This window comes from Suricata suricatta, chromosome 7 (genome assembly GCF_006229205.1).
Source record: "Suricata suricatta isolate VVHF042 chromosome 7, meerkat_22Aug2017_6uvM2_HiC, whole genome shotgun sequence".
Lineage (NCBI taxonomy): Eukaryota > Metazoa > Chordata > Mammalia > Carnivora > Herpestidae > Suricata > Suricata suricatta.
This window is the reverse complement of record NC_043706.1, coordinates 77,017,857-77,032,729: the sequence shown is the minus strand read 5'-3', so window position 1 is coordinate 77,032,729 and position 14,873 is coordinate 77,017,857. Positions and strand designations below refer to the sequence as shown.

General features: G+C 40.2%; 1 protein-coding gene across 1 annotated transcript in view; it reads left to right on the top strand.

Moving 5' to 3' along the window:
• The window catches only part of MDN1 (midasin AAA ATPase 1), a 167,775-nt gene that overhangs the window by 106,786 nt on the left and 46,116 nt on the right, over nt 1-14,873 (top strand). The window contains exons 54-63 of the mRNA XM_029943195.1: nt 2,990-3,147; nt 3,369-3,489; nt 3,825-4,035; nt 4,397-4,628; nt 4,956-5,082; nt 5,950-6,120; nt 9,591-9,805; nt 10,388-10,775; nt 11,605-11,714; nt 12,387-13,092. Of these exons, the coding sequence (XP_029799055.1) occupies nt 2,990-3,147; nt 3,369-3,489; nt 3,825-4,035; nt 4,397-4,628; nt 4,956-5,082; nt 5,950-6,120; nt 9,591-9,805; nt 10,388-10,775; nt 11,605-11,714; nt 12,387-13,092 (2,439 nt within the window). The remainder of the gene's footprint in view (nt 1-2,989; nt 3,148-3,368; nt 3,490-3,824; nt 4,036-4,396; nt 4,629-4,955; nt 5,083-5,949; nt 6,121-9,590; nt 9,806-10,387; nt 10,776-11,604; nt 11,715-12,386; nt 13,093-14,873) is intronic.

Here is a 14,873-nt window from a genome sequence, read left to right as displayed (position 1 = left end):
CAGGGGAGGGTCAGAGAGAGAGGGAGACACAGAATCTGAAGCAAGCTCCAAGCTCTAAGCTGTCAGCACAGAGCCTGACGTGCGGCTCAAACCCACAAACTGTGAGATCATGGCCTGAGCTGAAGTCGACTGCTTAACCGACTGAGCAGCCTAGGCGCCCCTAAAGTTTACTTGTAATATGGAATCTGAAAAAATACACCGAACTTCTCATATATCAGAATCCATTGGTTGGTGGGGCGCCTGGATGGCTCAGTCAGTTAAGCATCTGACTTCGATTCAATTTGTGATATCACATTTTGTGTGTTTGAAGCCCATATTGGTCTTTGTGCTAACAGCTCAGAGTCTGGAACCTGCTTCAGATTCTGTGTCTCCCTCTTTCTCTCTGGCACTTCCCTGCTCATGCTCTGTTTCTCTCGAAAATAAATAACATAAAAAAAAAATCTGTCCGTCAGTCTGGCTTGCACTTTGGATGGTCTTTTGTAGGAATTTATAGCTCTTGTGTTGGTAATCTGGAAAATATTGGTCACTGAGTTATAAGATCTTCCAAATGTTAACACATTATTTTTCAATATAAACAGAGTCATGCTAATGAAGAATTGTCTTAAACGTCCTCAGAAAAATCTTGAAATATTAGGAAGCTGTCAAGGTCTTGGTTTTTCAAAGTTCTAGATTTTGTTTGAAAGCTTGAATTTTATCACTAGCAACAAATTCCCTCAATTGCAGTTTTTGAACTGATAGATTCATTTCAATTTCAATATAGTGTTTCCTGGATACCCAATCACAGTTTATCCGATCCTGCCGCCCCCCCACCCCCCTTTTTGGTACTGTCCTTGCAAATGTCAACATAGTAGAAAAGGTAAATAATTTGATATTATGCAACTAGCTTTTATCTCATGGAATCTGAGAAATCACTAATGTTGAAACAACTTTGCTAGAAAAATATATTTTAGAAGAGCAGCGTTGGAAACTTACCTGATTTGCATTACAAAGCTACTTTGGTGAAAACAGGTATTAACAAGGATAGAGCATATCACACATAGACCAATGAAACAAAATGGAATTCAGGAATAGACCCTCATATCTCATATATAGGGTCATTTGATTTTTTTCTTCCAAACGTGTAAAGGTAATTTAATGGGGGAAGTACTGTATATTCAATAAATGGTGATGGAACAAGTAGATTTCCATACAATAGAATAAAACAGAGTCTTTACCCCTACCTTACATTATATAGGAAAATTACCTCAAAATAGATTATAAACCTAAATATAAAAGCTAAACTATGAACTGTCCTAAAACATGAGAGAAAAATCTTCATATAGGATTCTTCACAAAAGAAAATTTGAGGACCTCAAGTATACTGTAGTATAGAGGTGGAATTTAAGGAAAGGTATTAAGCAGGCTGTGTTTTAGCTGATGGGCAAGTAATAAATTATATCATGTATCTTGAAAGTATCATAGATAAGCTGCTATATTACAATTGCCACTTCAGATAGCTGTGAAATTAGGTGATTAACTAGTTGGTACCTATTTCTGTATAAGTCTAATTACATGAAATAGAAGTGGGGGGTTTGATTTTTTACTTTGCTTTTCTGTGGAGTATCATTGAAACTACTGTATTGTAAATGACGGAAAATAATTGCATATGTTAAAAAAAATAAATTGTATAAAAAAATAAAAATAAAAAATAAAAAAAAAGAATGCATACCACACACACAAAAAAAGAAAATTTGAAAAATTTTATCAAAATGAAAACCAACTTTTTTTTTTTAAGTTATTTATCTTGAGAAAGAGATCTACAAGTTGGAGGTAGGGGGACAAGAAGAAGGGAGAATCCCAATAGGCTCTGTGCTGGCGATGCAATCCCATGAACTGCGAGACCATGACCTGAGCCAAAATTTAGAATGAGATGCTCATCTGACTGAGCCATCCAGGTGCTGCCCTCCCCCCAATTTTTTTTAATTAAAAAAAGTACATCCAAGTTAGCATATAGTGCAATAATGATTTCAGGAATAGAATCCAGTAATTCATCCCCTATGTATAACAGCCAGTGCTCACCCAGTAAGTGTCTTCCTTAATGTCCCTTACCCATTTAGCCCATCCTCCCCCCCCATAACCGCTCCAGCAACCCTCAATTTCTTCTCTATATTTAAGAGTTTCCCTAAAAACTTTCTTAATAGACAACTTTAAGAAAATGAAAATACTGGGAGAAACTTAAAAATTGGGCTGTATTATTTTATTTCTATATAAATTACAAATTATAAATTTATATAATAGATACATAAATTATATAAGCAAACCACTAATACAGCCCAACTTTTTAAATGATCAAGATAATTTGACTAGATGCTTCTCAGAAGGTATATGAATGCCCAGTTAAGAACTTCAAGGGGCGCCTGGGTGGCTCGTCGGCTAAGCCTCCGACTTCGGCTCAGGTCAGATCTCACATTCGTGGGTTTGAGCCCCGCATCGGGCTCTGTGCTAACAGCTAGCTCAGAGCCTGGAGCCTGCTTCCAGTTCTGTGTCTCCTTCTCTCTCTGCCCCTCCCCCTCTCATGCTCTATCTCTCTCTGTATCAAAAATAAATAAAACATTAAAAAAAAAAAAAAACTTCAAAAATTCTAGCATCATTAGTTACCAAAGAAATGTAAGTGAGGTGCCATACACCAAAATGGTTCAAGTTAAAATCACTAACGGTAGCAAGTATTGGCAAGGAAACAGAACAGCTGGAATTTGCCTACGGTGCTGTTTGGAATGCAGCTGCTTTGGAAGAAAGGCTAGCAGTTTCTTATAAAACTATGTGTACGCTTAAGAAAATAGTTCTGAACTTTACTTGGAGGAAAAATCTTTTTCTCTGACTGCTTTAACATCCCTAAAAATATTTCACTCGAATGCTAGACGTTTCATATGTGTATGTTTAGTATTGATTAACATCTGTGTCTTTGCCTTACTGAGAGGTGTTTGTGAGTGTGGGTTTACTTTGGTTTTAGATCTTGGACTCCTTGCGGTGGCGGGACCGGTTTTGGACCATTGCTGACGCAGTGAAAGTGGATGCCTCAGGCCTGGCCCTGCTTGCCCTTCACTGGCACTGGGTTTTAAAACATCTGGTCCATCAGATCCCTCACCTCCTAATGAACCATGAGGACAAGTAAGACTCCTACTTAGAGTAATAATGTCAATATCTACAGTACAGATGATGATATAAAGAGAAGAGGGTTTGAAATTGAAACTTTCGTCTTGCTTCACTTTGGCTTATTCCCATGGCCTTTTGGTGAATATAAATTAAATGTGAAATGTAAATGATGTCTCTTACTATCCAGCAGTTCCCTCTTTTCTTAAGTCATCCTGTCCCTTTTCCCTTCTTTAAAGATACTACAAAGAGGTTCGGACTGTCTCAGAACATATTCAGAATTGCTTGGGGAGTCCGACTGGCGGCTTCATTGGTATAAAGAAGTTGCAAAAGTTCCTGGGACGACCATTTCCTTTTAAGGTACAACTTGGAATAATGTAGCAAACACAAAGATTTGAGCTCTTCTGAAGTTCTGGAACATGGAGACTGCCATTCAACTAGACTCCTAAATATTTGCCAAATACTATTAATTGATTTGTTAAGTGTTACGTTTTCACTTATTCTTGAGAGTATTAAGTCTGGATAGAGTTTAAATTTGATTACTGTAATATTTCCTGAGAGCAACAATAGACAAACCTTATATTTTCTAGAAGAATTGTGCTAATAGTTTAAATTTTTTCTGAGATATGAATAGGCTGCTAAAAAGATCCTCATTTCTCCTCTGTAATAGATTCTCCTGGGTTCTGTTGTTTCAGAACAAGCTAGTGGTGGAGTGTTTTTCTCAATTGAAAGTCCTTAACAAAGCGCTTGCCATCAGGGAATGGGTGCCTGCCCTTGGGGAAAGTGGATGGTGGGAAGACATTAATCGTCTCCAAGTGGTTGCTTCTCAATGGACTTTAAAGAAAAGTCTCTTGCAGGCCTGGGGATTGGTCCTCAGAGCTAATATTCTAGAAGATGCCGACCCAGGTAATCTCCTTTAGAGTTTATCCTGCTGACAGATGCTCTCAAAGTATCTGCTGCTCTACAACAAATAAGTTTTAAGTTTTTCCCTTAGATTTTATTTTTTTCTGTTTCTTTTTCTTCTTTTTTTCTTTTCCTTTTTTTTGGTATACCGTAACCATTGTTAAGTAAGTGTCAGGCATAGAGCTGAATGAACTTCACATCTGTTGCTTAATTCGGTCTTTAGAATTGTTGGGGTAATAATAACATTTCATTGGTATAAAACTCAAGCTCAGGCTAAGCTCATAGTCATATAACTAGCTGTTGGGAAACTGAGCTTATACTACTGACCACTATGCTATAATATCATATGTGTCTTTTTGTCCAGATGAGCTGAAGGATCTTGTGAATGCTCATTCTTTAGAACTAAAAGCCAAAGGAATTTCACTTGGTTTTCTGGAGAAAAAGCACAATGAAGCTTCCTCCCTGTTCCAACCAGACTTCACCTCCTTAATCCAACTCACCAGGAGTGTCCAGTTGTGGCCTGCAATGGAGTACCTGGCTCTACTTTGGCAGTACAAAGTGACAGCTGATTTTATGAGCCAGGCTTGCCTAAGAAGGTAAGCATTTTCCTCAGGGGAATTTTGTTGTTGTTAGGTTATTCTGTGTATCCTACATGTGAAACAAAGCACAGACTTGTATAGGAGATCAGTTTTACTGAAACAAGGAAGTCAGTTGCCACTTTGGAAAGCCATAACTTCTGGAAGGTTCTTTGCCTCTTTTGCCTCTACCTCTATAAGTTCCTAGGTATTTTTCCAGTAGGATTACTTCTTTGTGTTTCAGTAAATGTGCTGTAAGTTTTGTGTGTTCCATCTTCCCATACATAACAGATTTCTAGTGGATTATTGATAGCCTACCCCCTTCTTCTCTCTTTACTTTTGGAACAGGTCCAGCAAAAATCAGCAACCCCCTTTAGACGAGGAGATAAGTCATTACATCATATTTTGTCTTAAGCACACACCAATTGCTCCACAAGAGCTTCGAGACCTTTGGTCCTTACTGCACCATCAGAAGGTAAAAAACAAAATCCAAAAGGGGAATAAGCCTTCTTTATACTATGAGCCAATTAGGCTTTCTGTGGTAGACTGGCTGCAGAATGGTTTATCTAATTTAGAAATCCCATGTTGTAATCTCCAATCTAATCTGAATTAACTTTCAAAAGGCAGAGTTTTTAATGTCATTTGCAGTAATTACCTGGGTATTTCTCAACTCTTACCACAAAATTATCCTTTTTGGTTTCCAATTAAATGAGGCTAAAATAGTCCCTTTTTAAAAAAATTGTTAATGTAAAAATATATCCTGAGTGGGTTTTACTCTCTCCTCTAAGAATAACTATTGAATATGAATAGTGGCAAAACTGTAGTTTAATCTCATTACTTAATTTTTATTTATTTATATATTTATTTATTTTGAAAGAAAGAGCAGAAAAGGGGCAGAGAGGGAGGTAAAGAATCCCTAGCAGGCTCTGCACTGTCAGTGCTTGAGGTGGGTTCATTGAAAGCTTGAACCCATGAACTGTGAGATCATTACCTGAGCTGGTCAAGAGTCAGAAACTTAATCAACTGAGCCACCCAAGTGCCCCTTATTTCTTAATATTTCAATGATGTTTCATTCATTTATCTGTTTTGCTGGTACATTCTAATTGTTTGATTCACTTAAATGTTCTCATGTACCTTATAAAGCCAGATCTCCGTTTTAAAAAATATAAAATTATAAAGAGTATAGATGACTTAATGAAGATGACCAGTTTGGCAGAAAATCAGGAACATTAGAATTAATACCTTTACCCATGTTAATTTTAGATGAGTCTTCCAAGACAGAGACCTCATAACTTGATTTATAGAATTTTTCTCAAATTTGCTCTTATCTATTTATCTCTAGGTGTCTACTGAAGAAATTATTTCCTTGTGGTCTGACTTATTTAATTCCACATTTATGTCTTTCTGGAGCAGTACTGTTACTACAAATCCAGAGTACTGGCTAACGTGGAGCCCTCTGCCTGGTGTACAGCAGAGGGAGACACCAAAGTCCCTTTTGGACCCCACATTGAAGGTTTGTTGGCATAAAATCAGAAAAATATTTGATAGTGGAAAAAATCTTTTGAAATAGCAATAAACATTTATTCCTAGGATAGAACAGTGACTAAATAAGAGTAATTTTCTGCAGGAAGTTAAGAAGTATACTTTCAAAAGAGATAATCTATCTTACATCATTTGGGAAATTCTACATTACAGAAAAAAAAGTTTTCTTTAAAAGGTCTTCATTTTCCTCTCTAATTAAAATACCATTTTTCCTAGTTACAAAATATTTTAACAGTATGGAAATGTGTATGTATGTGTGTATATGTATGTATGTATGCAGTTGACCCTTGAACAACCCAAGGTTTGAGCTGCACGGGATTTCTGACACATGGACTTTTTTCAATAAATATGTATTTTATATTATGATTGAAAAGTATAGTAGAAGTTGCCAAATGACCAGAAACAAAAGGAAGATGGAGGAAAGATGTAGGAAGGCTGTAACAGCAGGGCTGTCAACCTGGTTCTGGCACTCCTTATCCCACACCTGTGCAAAGTTCAGAGGTATTGAACTCTGAGAGGTGTGAAGGAACTGGGCGGGGCAGAGGTGCAGGGATTGGCAGGGCCAATCACTGGCCAGAGTTGTCTGAGGACCACAGAATGAGAACCTGCCTTCCTCCTGGGATGAAGACTCTAGAAAACACCAGCCCAGGGTAAGCAGTAAGCAGGATTCTTGGAGGTAGAGAGGGACTGTGGTGCTCTCCATGGTGCTGAAAGATCGAGGCAGAAAGTTAATACCACAGGAGGACTTGCAGCTGGCTCACTGCTTACCACCATTTCCTGTAAGCAGAAACTGTGTTGGAACCATATAAAGGGGGTCAGATGGAGCAAGTGACCTACAGAGATAAGTAAAGGTACTCTGCTGGGTTTTTGTCTTTTTCTGGACTGTACTTGGAAGGAGATTCTGCACTCTTGGGTAGAGGAGCAAGTGGATGTCACTCTAGGATCCAACTTTGCTATCTTTGAGTGAGGATGAAAAGACCTGTGGTGTCTTTATTCTGCTGTATTGTACATGGTTAGGTTTGGGGAAGTTAGCCATTAAATGCATGCATTTTTTATTGCATGGGAGGGGGTTAGTACCCTTAACCTTTTCGTTGTTCAAGGGTTAGCACTCATGTGGGCTCTCTCCCCCTTCTCCTCTTTCCTTCCTCCTTCCCCTCCCCCCTCTCTCTACATATATATATCATAGAATTCTATAGAAATAACTCCTCTTTGCTTATTTACATGTATTTTGCATTAAATGTACACATAAACAAAAATAAGATTACTTTCTCTGTTCACATAATATGTCATGGAAACATGTCATTCCAGCTTATTCTTTTTAAGGTATCCCATTGTTCTAATTGCTGGAATTTATTTAATTGCTTGTTTATTCATAAATGTTGAGGTTTCTTGCCTTTATTTTCCCCTTTCTATAAAATGCATAACTGCATCAACTACACTTGCATAAATTTTTAAATGTCTCTTTCTCCTAGTATTTCTGTGGATATGGTTTTTTTTTTAATGTTTTTATTTATTTTTGAGAGAGAGAGAGACAGCATGAGCAGGGGAGGGTCAGAGAGAGAAGAAGTCACAGGATATGAAGATGGGCTCCAGGCTCTGAGCTAGCTGTCAGCCCAGAGCCCGACGCGGGGCTCAAACCCATGAGATCATGACCTGAGCCAAAGTCGGACGCTCAACCGACTGAGCCACCCAGGCGCCTCATCTGTGGATATGTTAAAAGAACTAGAACTTAGTACTTGATCAGAATGTCTGCTCAGTTACAGAGATTCATGGCTATACTCAGAATGTCTAGGCATGTGGTTTTGTTTTTATTATTTTTTTCTTTCCAGGTTTTTATTTGAACCAACTCATTTCTATTTTATTTTATTTTATTTTTTTATGTCTTTATCTTACTTTGAGAGAGAGAGAGGCAGAGAGCGAACGGGGGAGGGGCAGAGAGAGAGAGGGAGAGATGCACACAGAATCTGAAGCAGGCTCCAGGCTCTGAGCTGTCAGCACAGAACCCAATGTGGGGCTTGAACCCACGAACTGAGATCATGACCTGAGCCAAAGTCAGACGCCCAACCAACTGAGCCACCCAGGCGCCCCTCCATGTTTTTATTTGAATTCCAGTTAGCTAACATTGAGTGTAATATTAGTTTCAGGTGTAGAATTTAATGATTTATCACTTACATACTGCACCCAGTGTTCCTCACAAAAAGTGCCCCTCTTAAGATATATTGTCTATCTTACCCATCTCCCCACTCCACCAACCCCTTCAGCAACCTTCAGTTTGTTCTCTAGAATCTGTTTCTTGGTTTGATTCTGTTTTTCATCCCCCCCATGTTCATTTGTTTTGTTCCTTAAATTTCACATATGAGTGAAATCGGTATTTCTCTCTCTCTGACTGACTTCGCTTAGCATAGTATTGTCTAGCTCCATCAGTGTCATTGCAAATGACAAGATTTTATTCTTTTTTATGGCTGAGTAATATTCTGTGTGTGTTTCTGGCTTTGATGTCATGCTTTTTGAAAAATCTTCATTATTCCTAGAATTAAAAACCATTTGCACATTATTTGCTTGTATATTTGTTTTATATTTAAATCCTCAGTTACATCTGGATGTCTTATTTTGTGAGGTAGGCATACAATTTTTTAATTTTATACAAATACTGTATCCAAAAGCAGTACAACACCATTTTTGACTAATTCATCCTTTTCACTCTCCATTGAAATGCCACCTTTATCATACTTTATTCCTGCAGATGTTCATGGATTTGTTTCAGACTGTTCTAATCTCTTGCTCTGTCAAAATTGATTTTTTTTAAAACTATTATTATTTTTTTAGTAATCTCTATGCTCAACATGGGGCTCGAACTCATGACCCTGAGATCAGGAGTCACATTCTCTTCCAAATGAGCCCAGTCAGGTGCCCCTCAAAATTGATTTCTTTATCGTAAAACATTTTTCTAAGCCTTTAGAGATAAATTTTATGGATTCTCAAGGGTTGGAGAGTATACAGTGTTTCCCATTTTCTGTATTTAACCACCTCATCTTTTGCTGTGGACAGCAGTTACTGTGTCCCAGGTGAATAGTCTCAAGGAGCACAGGTTTGACAAACTTTGTCCCTGGGTCTTACAATTGTCTTCGAACTCTTCCTTGCGTCCAAGTCTCTCTTTCCTGCAGTATGCATATAGCTCTACTGCAAAAATGGTCTTTCTAATGCCCAGGTTAGAGGGACTTTCTTGCATTACTAAAGCATCCATTGTTTCTAATTCCTTGAGAATGGAGTCTATGTTTCTTTAAAGCCTCCCAACACCTGACCCCATTCTGTCCTTTGTTTGACATTTACCTGGTCCTAGCAACCCGAACCTCCTTTTTTATCTTCCCTTGGAAGTTCTCAGTGCTACTTGTTGAAATCTGTTTACTTCTAAAAGGTACATGACTCCTCTCCATCCATCAGGGCCCTGGCAGTCTCAGTAGAGCCATATTTTCCAAGTGCTGCTTTGAAGTATTGACCAGCAGCTGCAGAGAAAGTCCCTGGGATGTAAGCGGCCTCCCCATCCTGTCCTCCTCACATGTCACCCTGGGAGAGTGGGTTGAGAGAGCCCAGCAGCTCCGGGACATCAGCTTGGTGCTTTGGACCAACATGGCTGTGCCTTCAGTCGCCGAGTTCAGGTATTCTCACCCCCTGGATAGACTGTAAAGTTCTGTCTTTTCCATAGAGCATGTAGCAGAGAACCTCAGAACTTTTTCTGTAGTGTCTAGTTTTGGTGGGTGAAGGCAAATTTGACTGGATCAGCAAATTTTCAGCCCATGGCTTTTTTTTTTAAATGTCTTTTTTTTTTTTTTAAATTTATTTTTGAGAGAGACAGTGCGAGCAGGGGAGGGTCAGAGAGGGAGACACAGAATCTGAAGCAGGCTTCAGGCTCTGAGCTAGCTGTCAGCACAGAGTCTGATGCGGGGCTTGAACCCATGAGCCGTGAGATCATGACCTGAGCCGAAGTCAGACGCTTAACCGACTGAGCCACCCAGGCGCCCCCGCCCATGGCTATTATAAGCTGGCCAGTGCCTCTGTCACTTTTAATCTTGTAATCAAGAGAGTGGTGCTTAGAAAATTATCAGATTACTTGAGAAGAGAAATTCACCTGTAAGTATTGACAGTGCAGTCTGCCGTGTCTTTTTCTAAAAGAATGATAATGTGAGAAAGGAATGCTGTTTGATGTAGTGCAACCCTTAAGTACCTCCTTGTTCCTACAGACACACAGATTCCCAGCTCCAGAGACTCGTGCTATGCCGGCATCTGGCGGGTTTGGCAGAGCTGCTTCCTGAACCCCAGCGGCAGGAGTACCTGCAGAACTGTGAGCAGCTGCTGCTCGGGAACAGGCAGGCCTTCAAGCATGTGGGCCAGACTCTTGGGGACATGGCCGGGCAGGAGGCCCTGCCAAAAGAGCTTCTATGCCTCTTGCTTACCTCCCTGCGCCACTTGTTTGGGGAAGGGGACTATAAGCGGGACCTGCCTGAGCCAGCACAGCGTGGGAGCCTGTGGGTGAGCCTTGGCTTGCTACAAATTCAGACGTGGCTTCCACAGGCACGCTTTGACCCTGCAGTGAAGAGGGAATACAAGCTCAAGTACGCTAAGGAAGAGGTATGGAGGGATGAGAGTTTGGAGCATGGGCTCCATCCCTGACTGGGTGGACTTGCTTAGTATATTACTCCTTTTATTCCCTTTTGGATGCTCAGAGTATCAAAGGGGTGATTTTGCATAAGCTACCCTGTGACTTCTCATGAGTGTGTTCTAAAAACTACATTTTCCTCTTTGAGAATTCCTCTAAGTAAGGTGATGCATTAGGAGGGGCCCTTCCTAAGCCTCTGATGTGTATCTCCTATCCACACTCCCTCTACCTGAACTAAGTTTTGGATATTTAGACTTGGATAATATTTCTTTTCTTTTTTTTAAATAGTTTATTGTCAAATTGGTTTCCATATAACACCCAGTACTCTTCCCCACAAGTGCTCTCCTCCATTACCACCACCTCTTTTCCCCCTCCTCCGATAATATTTCTTTAGATTTGATATAGTATTCCTTAGGTTTTGAACTTTTGGTGTTCATTATCTAAAATTCAAGGATCTAGTAGATTTAGATTAGGTGATATCCCTTGATATTTGAACTTCTAACAAAATTCATACATATATAAGGATAGTGATAAAATTTTTCCTCAAAATATGGAAGCATTATGTGAGTTGGTGGAGCTATAAGAGCAGAGTCTGATAAGTTCAGTGGTCTAAACAAGATAGTTTCTTCACCTAACAGCTCTGAGGTGAAGTGGTCCAGGTTAATGGAACAGAACCCCTTGGTGTTGGATTATTCAGGAGCCCAGGTTCCTTCCATCCAGTTGCTCTACCTTCCCTTGGGCATTGTCCTCTTGGACAAGGGCACAGCTAGGCACAGTAGTCCAGCTTCTTGTTTCCATTAGTTACACCAGCTGCAGTGTGAGTGGAAGACCCGAAACCTCTCATCCCATCTGCAGACTGGAAGAGACCTGGAAGATGAAGTCATTCTCAGTTACTCTCATCCTCACATCAGGTAACAGCAGGGTTAATTGTGTTGAGGGTTTATTGACTCTTCAAAAAAAAAATTTTTTTTTTTTTTTGAGGTTGACCTTCACAGTGTACTTGCAGTGTTCAGGGTGATGATACATACCTGTGAACTACATTGGGAATTAGATCCTAAAGCTATTGTTACAGTCAGGAAAAATTAAAACTCTGAAAGGAGGGGCAGGATTCTCATGGGGCTGGGAGGGTTGAAACCCAAACTTATTCTCAACATGGCAGAAGTTGGGTGTGAGGATGTGCATGCACTGTTGGGGTTTGTTGTCTTAGTAAATATTGTATAGTGTAGCAGGTCTGAGTTCCAGTCCTGTCCCTGTCCTTTCGCTTTAGGCTTTGAAGAGATCACTTAATGTCTTTAAGCCTAAGAGGTCTGTAAGAGGAGTCTGAAGAGAAGGATAATACAACAACTTCAATGAGTTGTGATTAGACTTTGATGAAATGTGCATCTGTATTGTGTAATACCATGTGTGGAATGTGATAAATGCTTTTTCTATATTCTCCATTTATATTATAATTGCCAGTATTTTCTTCATGTTATTCCTTAGGAGCTGATATGTCTTCAGTTTTCCTAGCTAAAGGCTCAGTCTAGATTTGCTGTTTTTCTTCTGACAAAATTTGCATATTGTGTTAATTTGCCTTTCTTTAGGTTACTTCGCCAAAGAATAGATCATTTGGAGAACTTAATCTCCAGCCTGTCGAAGAAGCAGGCCTTCAGACCCCAGGTGCCTGCCTACGAGTCACTGGTGCAGGAAATCCACCACTATGTTACCAGCATTGCCAAGGCCTCTGCTATTCAGGATCTGCTCACACGGCTCCTGCAGGCCCTCCACATGGATGGGCCTCGGTCTGCCCAGGTGGCCCAGAACCTTCTGAAGGAGGAGGCTTCCTGGCAGCAGTCACACCACCAGTTCAGGAAGCGGTTGGCTGAGGAGTATGCCCTGTATCCAGATTCTGTGGCCCCACTTCAGGCATCCATCTTGCAGTTGCAGCATGGCATGAGGCTGGTGGCATCTGAGGTTTACGCTTCGTTCCATGGTAGTGTGGTCTCTGCAGACAGGCTGGGTGCCCTAGCCACATCCCTATTGGCTTTTCCATCGGTGGGCCCCACTTTCCCCACTTACTATGCTCATGCAGACGCTTTATGCTCAGTGAAGTCAGAGGAGGTTCTTCGAGGACTTGGGAAGTTGATCCTCAAGCGCTCAGGAGGAAAAGAACTGGAAAGCAAGGGCCAGAGACCTTGCCCTACCCGAGAGCAGCTGCTGCTGAATGCCCTCCTTTACCTGCGATCCCATGTGCTATGCAAGGGAGAGCTGGACCAGAGGGCCCTGCAGCTCTTCAGACACGTATGCCAGGTAAGCCCATTTCCAGGGGGAAGCTCTGACCTTCTCCTAACGGGAGCTGGGTATGTAATGTATAAGCAGGGTGTCTACAGGAGACTAGCAGTACCCTGTATAGATAGAGACCGTGTGGTTGGGCAGTGGGATCTAGTGACTGTTCCTTTATTTCTCCTATTCAACTGTTAGTTTTGGGGTCTTTGTCCCTCAGTATTTAAGACATTAGAAATAATTAGTGGCATTAGCTCTTTATCTGTGATACATACTGGAAATAGTTTCTCCTAGTTTGTTGTCTTTTGACTTTATTTATGGCAATTTTTGTTATGTAATAGTATCAACCTTTATTAAGAAAATAACTTTTCTTTTTACCAATGAAAACAATTTGTTTTCAATTTACACAATTAAAAGAATAAATATAAATAAAAACTAAATTTTACCATTTAAAGCTGTATAAACTGTGAACATACTGGTGCATCCCATTCTAGGTTTGGTTGTTTTGTTTTTTTGGTTTGTTTATTTTGAGAGAAAGACTATGTGCTTGTGCATGAGTGGAGTCAGCGGGGGAGCAGAGAGAAAGGGAGAGAGAGAATCCCACGCAGGCTCCATGCTGTCAGTGCAATGCCTAACTTGGGGCTTGATCTCATGAACCGTGAGATCGTAACCTGAGCTGAAATCCAGAGTAGGACACTTTAAAAAAAAATGTAGTACACTTAACCAACCTGAGCTGAAATCAAGAGTCCGATGCCACCTAGGTGCCCCTTTAGCAGTAGAACTCTTTTAAAAATAAAAATTTTAAAATAGTTTCCCAATATGTACTAGATAAAAGAGCTGCTTTAGTTGAGAGCAATTCTGTTCCCTTCCTGGCCTCTGAGACTGGTCCTTAAATCACTAGAGTTCTGCCAACAACTACTGAAGTTCATTCTGTTTTATACTTTGCTTTAAAAAACCTAACAGCATTTAGTTAGTGATATTTTCTTCCCATAATTATGGTAGTGTTCAGCTGCATCGTATTGAACAGCTGTCTAGTTTTCTGTTGAATGGATATGCTCTAAGATATTTAAATAATTTCTTATTGAATATTTATTTTGTATGTAGTCTTTTTACTATCTTGGAAAACACCACCACTACCATAAATAGTCTTCTATATAGATCTTTGGGTGCAAATTCTGGAAAGCAGAATTGCTTAGGTTTTTATTACAAGCTATCATTCTAAAATCTTAGAGGTACTAGGGGATTTAAGAAGTGTCTGATAAGGCATAGCCCAGTTTTTCTGATTGGTCCCCCTCAACCACCCTGCCCCCAGCCCAGGTTTCTCTTTCCTGAACTCTTGGACCAGTTGCTTGAGTTGTTAGCCAAGTATAGTCTGAATTGCAAACTCCTATATTGCTTGTGCAGAGCCTGTCCTTAATACAAAACACCATTTACTCCCAGAACTTCTACTGTAGCAAGATTTTATGCCTGTGAAATTGTAGCACTATAGCAAGGTGGGAGCGGAGGGGGTAGGGGCAGGGTGCTTTGGAAAATGAGTTGCTGCAGATACACAGTTTGAAAACAAAGTTCATTTGCTTTCTATACCTGAAATTTAGTTTCTTGGATGTTGGCATTTACTTCTTTTTGAACCAGGGTACTTTTATTTTCATGAGAACTGAAGAGATAGCAAGTCTTAGGGCACCTGTGTGGCTCAGTTGGTTGAGTATCTGACTCTTGATTTTGGCTCAGGTCACAACCCCAGGGTCATGCATTGGGCTCCAAATGCATGTGGACCCTGCTTGGAATACTCCCTCTACCTCTCTCTCATC